Source organism: Adiantum capillus-veneris, chromosome 14 (genome assembly GCF_014529385.1).
Source record: "Adiantum capillus-veneris isolate H3 chromosome 14, ASM1452938v2, whole genome shotgun sequence".
NCBI lineage: Eukaryota > Viridiplantae > Streptophyta > Polypodiopsida > Polypodiales > Pteridaceae > Adiantum > Adiantum capillus-veneris.
This window is the reverse complement of record NC_140944.1, coordinates 149,905,566-149,920,456: the sequence shown is the minus strand read 5'-3', so window position 1 is coordinate 149,920,456 and position 14,891 is coordinate 149,905,566. Positions and strand designations below refer to the sequence as shown.

General features: G+C 43.8%; 1 protein-coding gene across 2 annotated transcripts in view; it reads right to left on the bottom strand.

Annotated features, from left to right (window-relative positions):
- The window catches only part of LOC147443347 (Exostosin family protein), a 43,099-nt gene extending 28,972 nt beyond the window's left edge, over positions 1 to 14,127 (bottom strand). Inside the window, exons 1-5 of one of the 2 annotated variants that reach the window (XM_086529230.1) lie at positions 13,744 to 13,993; positions 13,540 to 13,639; positions 12,999 to 13,172; positions 12,658 to 12,815; positions 12,423 to 12,570 (exon numbers count right to left, since the gene is read on the bottom strand). In XM_086529230.1, coding sequence (XP_086385356.1) covers positions 12,423 to 12,570; positions 12,658 to 12,815; positions 12,999 to 13,172; positions 13,540 to 13,639; positions 13,744 to 13,856 — 693 coding nt within the window. In that variant the 5' untranslated portion in view covers positions 13,857 to 13,993. Of the gene's footprint in view, positions 1 to 12,422; positions 12,571 to 12,657; positions 12,816 to 12,998; positions 13,173 to 13,539 lie in introns of both variants that reach the window. The other variant, XM_086529228.1, reaches the window with a different exon arrangement.
- Between the last annotated feature and the right edge of the window lie 764 nt (positions 14,128 to 14,891).

The window sequence follows — 14,891 nt, the reverse complement described above, 5'->3', positions numbered from 1 at the left end:
CATGATTAGTCAACACGCATTGTTCGAGTGTTTCATTCGTGATCGTTTTCTATATTTTAGTCAGTGTCTTTATGTGCTCCCTTTTCCTAGGCATGACATATTGTACGTCGACCACGTTTCACTCATGAATGAGCACGGATGTATGCGGATTGTGTCACAAAAATACGGAAGCGTAAACTAACTTTTAATTGTACTTCAAATACTCAAGAGAATTGGAGAGAGAGAGAGAGGAAAAGCTTGACACTTCATTGGGGACCATAAGATGGGCTGGTCCCTCCCCATAAAGAGAATATCTTTATTACTAAGGGAGAATCTTTACAAGCACAGGAACGGGGCATACGCCCGTCCTCTATTCTTTCTTCTGTTCTGTTCTGACTACTGACTGAGAAAGTGTTTCCACTTTCTTTCTGCTTAGGGGATTTCCCCTCTTCTGCGAGACTGGTTGGAAGCTCTCAAAAAGAGAGTCTATCTTCCAAAACAGCTCATCGGGAGCTCTCACAGAGAAGAGTCCATCTTCCTTTATGTGTTGCCTTCATGCTAATTCATTCATGCATCGAACACAAAAGAGAAACAAGCAAAATGCACACGCACATGCTTGCTGTAATTCTCTGCACATAACCTGAAATTCTTACCTGTGCACACCCCTACGCTGAAACAGAGGTCTTCTTCGCAATGGAATCGCACCAAACTTGATGTAGGCTTAGGATAAGGAGAGAGAAGAGAATTTCTATGGTTGATCTGCTGAAAACAGTCCTAATCGAGGTGATTAGGGGTTGAAAACAGAGAATTACAGCCGCCGCACTCTGCTAAGAGAGCGTCTACGGCAGCTTCTCGCGATGAAACTTCACCAGAAGGTGTCTATGACTGTGAGATCCCTTGTTCTTGACAATGGGAGCACAAGGCTACCACATATGTCGCAAGGGGCTGCTCTCAAGCTTCAATGGAGGGCTCCACCGCGTAGAGCACGCTCACATTAAGGGGGGGTAGGTGCACTGCCAGCCCTGAAAATGGGGGAGGGGGGGCTCCTAAATAGCCATCAGGGAGAGGGGGCGCTAGGAAGAGAGAGAGGGTGAGTGAGAGTGAGAGTGAGTTTGCATTGGTACGTGTGCCACTTGGCACACTTACTTTAAAAACTTAAAAACCATTCAACTTTTGACTTTAAAAACTTCTAGCTCATTAATTAAAAATATGCAACTAACTAACAAATGCTACCAATGATTCTTCAATGAGAAGACCAAAGGTTTGCCGACGCAATGCCGCACTGGCACTGCACCACCTTTACCTGTTTACACTTGTCCGGCCGCTCGCCCGGGCACGGACCGCTAAATTTAATTTAACGAAACTTACCCTAAGGCTTTATTAGCTTTATTAGCCTTAGGGTCACTGTTCTAAGGACCCCATCTCATTCATGTGCTTGTACTGACGCGCGTATTTTTCTGAGCCTAAAATCTGAGGCTACTGCTTACCCCTTTCTGAAGACCCCATTTCCCAATCACTAGGGCTTCAGGGTAATTTCTGCTAAGGTCCCTCTGAGGTGTTGTGGCCCGCATTTAGGCTCACCTGAGGCCTTAGAACTGCTAGGTCTATTCTGGTGTGCACACAACTAATTAGATAATTCTTTTCTCGTAAATAAATTAATTATTTACAAAGTCTGACTTAGTTGCATCCCTCTTGGTTCTAAACAGTTGACCTCAATTGTAGAGCGTCAACATAATTGTGCAACATGTCGGGGTAGTCCTTCAGATCGGACTCAGTCATCCACTTCGCATCTGATGGAGTGTAATTCTTGAACTTGGACTAAATACTTTCGATGTAGACTCCCCGACTTGAGTTGTCTCTCCGAGTGGTGTATTATCTGTTCAGGTTGAAGGATTTCCTCAGTCTCTTCGACTTCTGGAGGATCTTCTTGTACGAGCGCCACTGGAGGAGGTCCAACATATGGTCGGAGGAGACTGACATGAAAAGCATTATGGATTCGCCAGTTAGAAGGCAAATCCAATCTGAAAGTCACATCATTGACTTTATCTGTAATTTTGAAAGGGCCGAAAAATCTATGGGAAAGTTTGACAACTTTCCCTTTGCCGACCCGCTTTTTCAATCTAGCTTTTTCAAACCGAAGCAGGACATATTGTCCTTTTTCAAGATTGAGATTCCTTCTGTGCTTGTCTGCTTTTCTCTTCTGTTGCTCTTGAGTACGAAGAATCGCTTGCTTTACTTGCTGATGGACAACATCAATATTGCGCACAAATTCATCTGCGGCGAAGATGTTTTCTTTGGTTACCATAATAGGAAGTAAGAGTGGCTTCCCATAAATAATTTCGTAGGGGGCTTTACCAGTTGAGGAATGTATGGTATTATTATACGCAAACTCAACTATTGGTAAGTCTTGTTCCCATTCGGATTGTCGTTCCGAAACATAGCACTTGAGGAGATCTAAAACAGTGGCATTAGCGATTTCGCTTTGACCATCTGTTTGAGGATGATAAGGCTTAAGCTGATGAAAAATCAAGCTTAGTTCCCGAGTTTTCGAACAATGCCTACCAAAATAGACTAGTCATGCGGGGATCTCTGTCGCTCACAATAGTCTTTGGCAATCCATGGTGTTTAAAAATCTGAGCTAGAAATATTCTAGCCATGTGATCAGCTTTGATCGTCTTCTTTACTGGAAGAAAAGGGGCTTGCTTACTGAATCTGTCTACTATAGTCCAGATTGCATTATTTCCATTCTTGGATCTAGAAAGATCCGTAATAAAATCCATGGCAATACTTTCCCATGGCGTGTTAGGCACAGGGAGTGGCTGAAGCTTGCCATAAACTTTATGTCTGTCATATTTCACTTTTTGGCATACTAAACACTCACATACATGTTTTTTAATGTCCGCACGGAGTGTTGGCCAAAAGAAATACCTTTCGAGGGCACTAGTGGTGGAAGCAATTCCCCGATGCCCGACATAAGGAGAATTATGTGCTTCATCCATCACCTTCTGTCGTAAGGGCTGAGCTATGCATATTGCTTGTTGACGATAGAGCGTAGTATCCCTAATGGAATAAGGTGGCCTTGAGTGACCAGCTTGAAGATCTGCCCAAATTGTGGCGAAGTCTGGATCTTGAGGATACATCTCGCTGAGAGATTCTAGTTCCTCATGATAAATTGTTATTAGTGCATTGATCTTTGGACGCCTGGAGAGAGCATCTGCAACTGCATTCTTTGTTCCAAAAGTCTGAAAATGGAACATGGAAAGAAAGTTGGTCCATCGCATCTACTTTTCGGATAACTTTCTTTGTGTGAGGAAGTAGCGGAGACTTTGATGATCTGTCTTGATAATAAAATCAGCTCCTAATAGATAGTGTTTCCAAATGGAAAGAGCATGAATTATTGCCATTAGCTCTTTCTCGTATATGGAGACATACAACTCTGCATCTTTAAGGCACCGACTTTCATAGACTATCGCGTGACCCTCTTGGTTCAAAACTGCTCGTACACAATCTCCAGATGCATCGCAATATACCTCGAAAGGTTTGCGAAGATCATGGACGGTGAGAACAGGTCCGTGACTGAGTAGATACTTAAGCTTTGCGAAAGCTTGTTTTTGTCCAGACCCCCAATGGAATGGAATCCGCTTCTTTGTCAGGTCATGGAGGGGACCTGCTATCACGGCAAAAGCTCGAATGAAACGTCGATAATAAGAACAGAGGCCAAGGAAACTTCGTACATCATGTACTGTAGTTGGCGTAGGCCATTCTACAACTGCTTGAATCTTATCAGGGTCCATTCTCACCTGGTTGTGAGATACTATATGGCCCAAATAGTGGATTTCTTTTAGAAAGAACTCACTCTTCTTAGCATTCACAAATAATTTGTGTTTGCGTAATTCTTCAAACACTAAGGCGAGATGCTTGTAGTGTTCGTCTTCCGTCTCTGAGAAGATTAAGACGTCATCAAAGAAAACGCCTGTGAAGCTTCTATATGAGTGGAAGATTCTATCCATCATTCTGTTGAATGTAGCCGGTGCATTAGTGAGCCCAAAAGGCATCACTAGAAATTCCTACAACCCGAAGGTTGTTCTAAATGAAGTCTTATGCACATCCTGAGGAGCTATGCGGATTTGATGATAACCGCTCTTCAAGTCTATACGACTAAAGACACTTGCTCCTTGTAACTTGTCAAGAATGTCGTCAATCCGAGGGATTGGAAATCGATTCTTGATTGTGACTTGTTTAGGGATCTATAGTCTATGCACATGCGGAATGTGCCATCCTTTTTCTGTACTAGCAAGACAGGTGAACAATATGGAGAAGTACTAGGCCTTATTAAGCCCTTCTCCAAAAGTTCGTTAACCTGCTTGAGAATTTCCTCTTGCTGCATTAGACTAACTCGATAAGGGGGCTGATTTGGAGGAGAACTTCCTGGGATCAAATAAATTGTATGATCCTCAAGTCGAGGAGGTGGGAGTTCATTTGGAAGTTCATCTGCAAAGCAATCTTTATAACTTTCTAATAACTTAAGTCTTTTTTGCTCTAAAGAGGAAGAAAGTTGTGAAACAGACACATCTCTCTCTCTTGCAAAAATCAAGTACGTTGAAACACACTTTTTCATTTCTTTCTTGATGGCAATGTGATTGGCAATAGGAATACGCCAATCACCTGCATCTGCAAGTACAAGATACTCCTTTCCTTTATGAGCAAAGGATAAAGTTTTCTGAACATAGTCCGGAATGGGATGCATCTTGTAGTGCCAAGGCATTCCCAAGATAACATCGCATCCTTCAAGTGAAGCTAGTAAGAAAAACTCTTGATCTTTGTAGTCGTCGACCTTTAGATTCAACTTCCCTATGATTGGAGTAGAGTTTGAGTTCTGCCCTTTGAAAGCAGATTGCGCTTGAATAGAGACTCCAAAACGATTGGGCTGCAAGTTCAGGTCGTCAGCTAGCTTGGTAGAGATGAAGTTGTCTGTACTACCAGGGTCAAACAAAATAAGAGCCCGCTGGTTGTTGATACTACCCCATGCTTTGAGAAGAGCTCTTTCTTTTCCATCCTTGGTTGTATTTCCTTCTACATCTGGGACTGCATTGGAAGAGGGTGGTTGTGGAGGTTTGGTAGGACAGTCACCCTTCATACCACCAACTTGTCCACACTTGAAGCATCTTCCTTCACTAATGTAGGTTCGTAACTCAGCAAGAGAGAGATATCTCCCTTTCTTGGGCTGATTTGGCTTTGCTTCTGCTTCGGAGGCGTTTTTTTTCTTCTTTTGAGAAGAAGTAGAAGAGGTAGGCTGCTCATGGAGAGCCTTCTGCTTGGCATGGTAAGTACTTTGCTCCATCTTCCTGGGAGTACCCTTGTCATGTATTCCATCAGCTATGCGGGCTGATTCCATTAGGTATCTGCAAGTTACCTCGAGGGTAAAGCTTCATAGCCTTTTGCAAGGCTTTATGCAGTCCTACTTCAAACTTGCGCATCTTTTCCGAATCGTCAATCTTCTTGAATGGAGTGACTTTCAAGAGAACGTCCCAAAACCTATCCACATAGCGTGGAACAGTTTCGTTCTCCGACTGTGAAAGTCGATCCCATTCTTTCTTTACCTCTTCCTCATAGTCTGGAGGGAGGAATTGTGCGTAGAACTCCTTCTTGAAAGCGGTCCAATCTTGGGGTTTGCGATTTTCTAGGATAAGGGTTAACCACCAATTGCTGGCGGTGCCTTTCAGGTACAAACTGACATGGCGAAGCTTGGATCTTTCCTTAAAATTCCCTTCTGCAAATGCAACTTCAAATTGGCGGATGAAAGCCAAAGCTTTGTCATTATCACGCCGTCCATCATAGGTGTCGAATTTCACGTCCTTATCTCCCGACTTGAATGTTTTCTGCCTGTGGTGCTTCTTCTTATGGTGCTCCTTCTTTCTATGCTTAGACTCCTTGTGGACAGGAGTCCTTTCCCTTGAATGCACTTCTTGTTGCGACGGATCGTCGAGAAACATGTCTTCCGGAGCAACTATGTCGTCCAGATCCTTCATGAAAGAGAACTGAGGGGAATCAGGGGGATCCTGCTCTTGAACTTTTGGATTAAACCGCACATGACGTTCTGGAGGTTTCTTCTGCCTCTCGTGCATGCGGGAGGTTCCAATCAAAGAATCTTTCCTTGGTTGTGGCGCCTTTGGGTTCTGCGGGATTTCTCCCGACCCCATCGGCATTTTCTCCTTCCCTTTTTCAAGAGTATGGAGAATCTTTTGGACTTCTGGATGGGGGAGAGCTTTCTGCAACTCTTCCACCTATTGTTGAAGGAGAGAGAACTCTATCTCGCGTCCTCCCATTTCTGCAGTCTGCCAAGAGTCGTCAATCCCTTCAGGAAGAGAGAGAGGACCTTGCTCTGATACCACTGTCACAAAAATACGGAAGCGTAAACTGACTTTTAATTGTACTTCAAATGCTCAAGAGAATTGGAGAGAGAGAGAGAGAGAAAAAGCTTGACACTTCATTGGGGACCATAAGATGGGCTGGTCCCCCCCCATAAAGAGAATATCTTTATTACTAAGGGAGAATCTTTACAAGCACAAGAACGAGGCATACGCCCGTCCTCTATTCTTTCTTCTGTCATGTTCTGACTACTGACTGAGAAAGTGTTTCCACTTTCTTTCTGCTTAGGGGATTTCCCCTCTTCTGCGAGACTGGTTGGAAGCTCTCGAAAAGAGAGTCTATCTTCCAAAACAGCTCATCAGAAGCTCTCACAGAGGAGAGTCCATCTTCCGTTATGTGTTGCCTTCATGCTCATTCAGTCATGCATCGAACACAAAAGAGAAACAAGCAAAATGCACACGCACATGCTTGCTGTAATTTTCTGCACATAACCTGAAATTCTTACCTGTGCACACCCCTACGCTGAAACAGAGGTCTTCTTCGCGATGGAATCGCACCAAACTTGATGTAGGCTTAAGATAAGGAGAGAGAAGAGAATTTCTATGGTTGATCTTCTGAAAACAGCCCTAATCGAGGTGATTAGGGGCTGAAAACAGAGAATTACAGCCGCCACACTCTGCTAAGAGAGCGTCTACGGCAGCTTCTCGCGATGAAACTTCACCAGAAGGTGTCTATGACTGTGAGATCCCTTGTTCTTGACAATGGGAGCACAAGGCTACCACATATGTCGCAAGGGGCTGCTCTCAAGCTTCAATGGAGGGCTCCACCACGTAGAGCACACTCACATTAGGGGGGGGTAGGTGCACTGCCAACCCTAAAAATGGGGGAGGGGGGGCTCCTAAATAGCCATCAGGGAGAGGGGGCGCTAGGAAGAGAGAGGGTGAGAGTGAGAGTGAGAGTGAAAGTTTGCATTGGTACGTGTGCCACTTGGCACACTTGCTTTAAAAACTTAAAAACCATTCAACTTTTGACTTTAAAAACTTCTAGCTCATTAATTAAAAATGTGCAACTAACTAACAAATGCTACCAATGATTCTTCAATGAGAACACCAAAGGTTTACCGGCGCAATGCCGCACTGGCACTGCACCACCTTTACCTGTTTACACTTGTCCGACCGCCCGCCCGGGCACGGACCGCTAAATTTAATTTAACGAAACTTACCCTAAGGCTTTATTAGCTTTATTAGCCTTAGGGTCACTGTTCTAAGGACCCCATCTCATTCATGTGCTTGTATTGACGCGCGTATTTTTCTGAGCCTAAAATCTGAGGCTACTGATTACCCCTTTCTGAAGACCCGATTTCCCAATCGCTAGGGCTTCAAGGTAATTTCTGCTAAGGTCCCTCTGAGGTGTTGTGGCCCGCATTTAGGCTCACCTGAGGCCTTAGAACTGCTAGGTCTATTCTGGTGTGCACACAACTAATTAGATAATTCTTTTCTCGTAAATAAATTAATTATTTACAAAGTCTGACTTAGTTACAGATTGTTCATGAAAAACTGAACACTATGCATTCAAGGACGTCACATTCCATGTCTCTTCCTTGGCACGACAAGGTTGTAGAAAGAGCACATGAAAGTATGAGCACCAAGCATGGGCATTTCCATTGTGAATTGCCAGAGTTGATTAATTTGGATCAGAAAGACGAGATTAGATCTCATTGTTTGCGTGTGTGTGGTGAACGGTTTAGCACTCCATCTCTTTGTTCATCTACATTGCATGCACAATCTTTTAGGAAGACAAGATTTTTTCCACTCACTTTACATGGAATAGGTATGTTCATGGTTTTGTGTTAGAAATGGTTTCAGAAATTTTCAGCCATGGAGATTCTTGAAGAAGAAAGAAGCATGACTCTCGACGCAGTTGAAGCATTGAAGGAGCCTCAGAAGACTTTGTCGCTTTCGGCGCGGCCAAAAGAAGCATTGCAGACCTTTATGAAGTTCAAGTACCGCACGACCCACACATCAGAGTGAGCCAGCGAAGAGTCCCTTCCAGGATTCCGGATGCTATTGGCGATCTCCCTCGACGCCATACAGTTCGGTACCAGTACCTCACTTTGAAAAGGAGGGGATGTCACGTGACACATCCAACCCTATGTGTCCATGGACAAGCTACAACATGATCAAGGTTAAGTTCAGTCAAGTCAGTCTAGAATAGGAAGTGATCTGGCACTTTTGTGAGTCTGTTCGCAGACCGTGCATGTCCATACACTTAGATTAGATGCATATCCTCTGGTTGCACACAGCATGACCATCAGATTCCAATCAAATCCCATCAGTAGCATTTTAACAATGCATAGGCCTATTTTCCCTATTTTTAACATTTTTCACTTATTATTTTTAAGTGAATTTTGTTGGAAAATAGGTAGGGCAATTTTGCTAAGATAATATATAAGCAAACCAGAGTTAGCACTTTCTGGCAGACGAGGCAGCAGGAGCACCTTGCTCAACAGGCAACTTCTCAGCAGAACCCCCAAGAGGCCTAGCGTTTTTGGACCAGATCAACCAACGTTTTTGCACTTGCAGATTCCCGACAACAGCAGAAGACAGATCAACCCTAGTGTTAGCAGTTTGCACCAGCAGATCAACAACGTTTTTGCAGATCAAGACAAATCAGCCCTAGCGTTTTTGCATCAGCCTGACTCCTCGGCGTTTTTGCAAATCTTTGCGACGGAATCATCCCTAGAACCAGCGTTTTCAGTTTTCAGCCTTTAGACACCGCAGATCAAGTCCCGAACCTCGCAGATCTCACCTTCCTGCAGCAGTTCCTCGCCGCACGGTCAGTTTCTACAAGGTTTACAATTTCAGCCCGGAAAACGCAGATTTCAGCATCTGCGTTTTCAGCGCGTCGTCGTCGCATCGTCGTCATCGACATCGTCACCGATATAGAGTCAGAATTCAACAGATAGAAGATTTGCAGATTTCAGCCCTTAACGTTTTCACATTTCAGCCCGTCTCGTCGTCGTCGACCTCGTCGGCAAGTCCAAGCATTGTAGAGATTTGTGCAATCATAAGTAGACCACTCTCGCCATAGAGAGTGGGGCCTTCGGAGGAGGGTTTTACAACATCTCTGGTGTCGTATTCTCTTCTCTATCTCTCAGTCTCAGACACTTCCATTCACAGTGTCCATTTACTTTGTTTGTGTCCATTGCACTCTCTCATTAAGAACGGAAGGTTCTCCCTTCCATAAGAACAAAAGGAACCTTGAGCACAGTTCGGAGCACTCATCTTGAGCAAAGTTCAAACATTCATTCCGCTGCACCTTACACTCATCAAGTCCTCAAAGCGAGATACTGGTACCGAGCTGTATAGCGTCGAAAGAGTGCACCAACAACTCATGGAATCTTGCGAAGAACTCTTCGCTGGCCCACTCTGATGCGTGGATCGTGCGATGCTTGAACTTCATGAAGGTCTGCAATGCTTGCTTCTTTGGGTTGTGCCGAAAGCGACACAAAATGATGTGTTGCGGCTTCAATGCTCCAACTGCGTCTATGGTCGTGGCTCCAACTTCTTTAAGAATCTCCGAGGAGGAAAATTATTGCAACCATTTCCAACACAAAACCATAAACATACCCATCCCATGTAGAGTAACTGGAAAAATACTTTTCTCCCTAAATGACTGTGCATGCAATGCAGATAAACAAAGAGACGGAGTGCCAAACCATTCAAAAGATCGATGCTCTCGGAAAATCCTCTCTTCAAAAACACAGATTAGGGATCGAAACGCCCAAGTGATCTTGGGTAACGTGCGACCACAACAAGCAGAAAAAAATTACTCTGGTTCCTTATGCTTCTTTCCTTGAGTGATAATACCGACCACTGCCAAAGAGCTCTGATACCAATGTAATGTGCGGCGGAAGTGAATGATGGTGTAAGCTCAGGATGAGTAAAACAGTGAGTGCTCAAGGTTTCCTTTCCTAGAGGAAGGGAGAGCCTTCCTTGCTTAGAGAGAAAATGTGCAAGGGAGTGGAAAATTGAGTGCAAAGTGCATGAGTGCTAGAGAGAGAGGAAGAGACGACACCAAATGGAGGGTCCCAAACCCCCCTCCAAGGGCCCCTCTCTATTGCTAGAGAGGTATTTGCTTTAGATTGCAAAGTGGTACAATGCTACTAGATGTTGTGGTACTTGACGATGATGATGTCGAAGACAATGACGACGACAATGGCGATGATGTCGGCAACGACGACTACGGAGACTGAGGGCTGAAAATGAAAAACGCTAGGCTGAAGGCTGGCTGAAAACTGAGCGCTATCCTAGGGCTGAATTCTGCAACTGTGCCGGACAACAAGGTTATGCAAAAACAATGATGGCTGAAATCTGAAAACGCTGGCTGAATCTGATGGCGCTAGTGGATTCCACTGAGGACCTGGTACGGGGATGGTGTGGCACTGCGAAGCTACTGGCTGGTTTGTTGATGCAAAACGCTAGGGGCTGAAATCTGAAAACGCTAATGCATCTGCTAGCAAAAACCTAGATTGAGAAAACGCCACACTGCGCCACACTGCTAGGTCTTGAGGGGCACTGATGGTCTCCGCTCCTTGGTCTTCTTCACCTGAGTCTTCTGCCTCTTAATGGCGCCCCTTGGCCCACATATATGGGTGCAAACTTCTCGGTCGAGCAATGCTCCCACAGCCTCCACGATTTGGATTAGAAAAGTCACTTATTAATAATAAGTGAAATAAGGTGGTTCATGTGTACTTGGCAAAAAGGGGTTCATGCACTGTAACGCTAGTGATCATGGGTTGTGCGATCAGAGCGTATGCAGCTACTCTAAGTGCCTAGACATGCACAGCCTGCGTACAAGCTCACAAGGTTTCCAGAACACTTCCTAGGCTACCTAAACCCTAGAAGTAGGAATAGCTTGTCCACATGCAGATAGGGTTAGATGTGCACGTGACATAACAAAACCTTGGCTCCCATCCCACCTTTTGATTAGCCATACTTCCACTTTCACGTGCTTTCGAGATCCGTTCCAGACTCTATTGGACTCATAAATATCCAGTTTCATTCTGTAAAATCCCAATTAAATCCTTATAGAATTGTGTTGGCACTTCTATAAAATGCATTCACCTACTGAAATCTCAAGTCTCGGAATACATTTTACTACCCATTTTACATTATTAACCCTTTTACTATTTTTTAATTTTCCCTCACTAAAATGGTCGACTCTAAAGAGAGAAGTTGGACATGAAATTTGGTAGCAATTGAGACCCATTTTGCTCTTCATTGAGTTCTCTTTATTTTCAAGTGTATGTGCATGTGTGGGACCGATCCAATGTGTGGAACCTATCGAAATGCCAGATCACCAAAAAAAACAAGACACTGATCCCATAGGAACCTAGGAAAAGGAATCGACCAATAGCAAGCCTACAAGGTTGCTATCCACACATGGCTCAACACACCCGGTAGAGGTATGTCTACCTCTCATGGGCTAGGTACAGCCACAAAACAGCCCCCACTCCCTTTTCTGCCTTGGAAGATACCAGAGCCACCGTAAGACAAGAGGTGAAACTCTAAACATGAACTATATGAGATTGGGTTGCAATTTTGAGGCACTAGAACTCGCTACACAATGCACATAAATCTAAATACTTGAACTACCCATGAGAGTGGGTTCTAATTATAGAACTGGCTACACAACACCATAAACGTGGATACTTGACAAACATAGAATAAGGAACTAAGGTTTTTGGGACCTACAATGCATGCACTCAAACAAACAACAAAAGATACAACTAGCAAAGTTGTAACAAGATAGCGCAAGCTTTATACAAGGTTGGAATGATGAATGAAAGGTACAACCCATTAAATCTGGTTTGCAAAAGAGATAAAGGAAAATTGTCCTAGGGTAGAAAATTTTGTTGTCCTCTATATGGCCAGAAACTCTCAAGCTAGCGAAAAGAGAAAGGTAATTTTAGGTGAGCATGGACACTGCAAAAAAGCTAACACCAAAGGAGTGAAAGAGTTGAAACCAAAAAACCCTACAACAAAACTTTGCTAGCTATGAGATTCACTTACAGCATTACGTTTCATCCGACCACGGAAAAAAAGAAGTGTCTTCCGATCAGCCGCATGCTGGACCGCACAACGGTGATCGCACACCTCAACATTAGGCACATAGGGAAGTACAACATCTTTCTCCAAGGAAACTTCACCTGGTTTATACCTAATTCACAAGCCAACACAAAAAACTTTGTAGATGGAGAGCGAAGGTGGTCAAAATATAGAAAATACTAGTTTAAAAGGGGCTTACCAGTTGCCAGTTGAATCAAGATCAGGAAGCAGCCAAATTGCATGTTTCATGAACCTACGATGGGACTTGAATGACCAAGGATGATGAACTGGCAGCACATGATCCCGACCACCAGATCGCTGCCACGCAGGCTGGTTTCTCACCCAATTTAAAGCCTCCTGTATATCACACAATTTCTGTGTCAACAACTATGACATGTCACGATTAGAAACCATGCATTGTTCTCATAAAAAATTCCTTTCCAAGGAAGAAGCATGGACTAAGCCCTTATCCTCGCAATAGGTTGATTTGATTATAATTTATCAGCCAAAAAAAGGAAACCTTGGCACTGGCGCCCACACCCTGTAAAGCAGACTGCGCTGTGATTTCTCGAGTAGAAAGAAACTGATTGTTGTGAAGAAGGGTATGTAAAATAAGTCAGCCTCCGCTTGTTCAAACACCCGAACAACAGTCTTTACAAGACGTTCGGACTCTGGAGCCAGAAGATCGGCCCATAACCAATAGTCAATGGAATGCTGCAGTGGTCCAAAGCAAAACAGATTAAACATTGTAAAATTTGCATATGATCACAAAGAAATGCTTACTGACAGTTCTACCCCCTGCATAACTAATGTGTGCAGACAAAACATGCATCTAAAGAAGAATCAGAGCCAGTGAAATATCTCACCTAAAAATATGATGCTCCCAAAACACACAAAAATGTACACGAACCATGGAAAGCAACCTCTTTTCAGTCTATGAGATCTCAAACGTTTTAGCTAAATAGTACTGAAAAGAAACGATGGGAAGATCTCATAAATCTTCAAGATTAAGTTTGCAAAGAACTGTGTCTACGTGAAGAAACTGAACCATGCAACCTCAATGCAAACCCAAATGTAGTACCTGCTCGATAAGCCGATGGACAGGACTGCCATTGGATGTAAGATTAACGGTTTCTTTGTAAGACTCATGAAAAAGTTGCAGAAGGTCGTATGTAAACTTTCTGGGCATATCGTACACATACACTTTCAGGGGCCGATTCAAACCACTCGGAATAAGAAGATCTATAGTTTCTCTTTTTCCAATAGCACTGTCAAGATCTTTCACCTGCGCAGCAGATGCAGAGAACGTGTCCTTTTGCATGGTATCCACATCGATGACCTTTGCTGTTGAAACCTCGATGGCCATGTTCTCATCTGCCATCCCAGAGCCTCGAGCATACTTCAGGAGGAAGCTCTGCAAGGACTTCACAAATGAGCGTTCGGCTGCCAGAACCTTGGGTTTTGTAGGCGGAAACCTGGAGCTCGAGGAGAGCAGAGATGAGGCTGCAAGCAGAAAAAGGAGCGACGCTACGAGAAAAACAAGGGACTGACGAAGAAGGGGTCTGCTCGTCGGTGAGCTGTGACTACCTCTGAGGAGCCATGGATTGCTACGGCTTGCCATGGCTCTGGTCAGTGCAGGAGCTCCTGTCCCTCACTCCAGAGTCCAATATATCTAATACTAAATTTCTTTAAATTTTTGTGTGCTTAGAGGTAAATTTCAAAATTTGCAGGTGGGGTCACACCAATCCTAGGTTATTTTTAAGCATTGTTTAAACACTAATACATCAACTCTCCTTCGCCTGCTCATCGACGACTTGGAACACAAGGTATTAGAGTGAGGAGGCATTGAAGAGGTTATGATCGAGAATGTGGTAATCATGCTTTTGTTGTACGTGGATGATGTAGCCCTTTTGCCCCGTACTTTAGCATATGCACAAAAGCTTATGATTGCATAGTGGACTCATTGTGGATAGCTCCAAAACAAAGGTTATGCTTGTGAATACTCTCAACGAAAGAGTAGCCATGCACTGTACAATGAAGAGCCCCTTTAAGTGGTAGAGAGCTTCAAGTACCTTGGCCTTGAGGTTGCAGCCAATCATAAATAAAATGATTTTCATAAACAATGCTTGGAAACCGGAAAGAGAGCCTAATATCCGTTCAAGAACATGAGCAATTTAGGAGAGATTAAACATTGGTTTCTCAAGAAATATGTCTTTGGCACATTGGGAACACTCATGCTTCTTTATGGAGTTGAAGTATGGGGTTGTATCATCTCTGAATCTACTTTGCAAAATTTTGAGAATGCCCCAAAGTGTTCTCTCATGAGACACAAACACCATATATCCTCTTGGATCACTTCTCGTTGAGATTATGGGTATGGAGAGAGTTGTGGAGTACATTGTTAAGATGCAACAAAACCCTTCCAAGAATTGC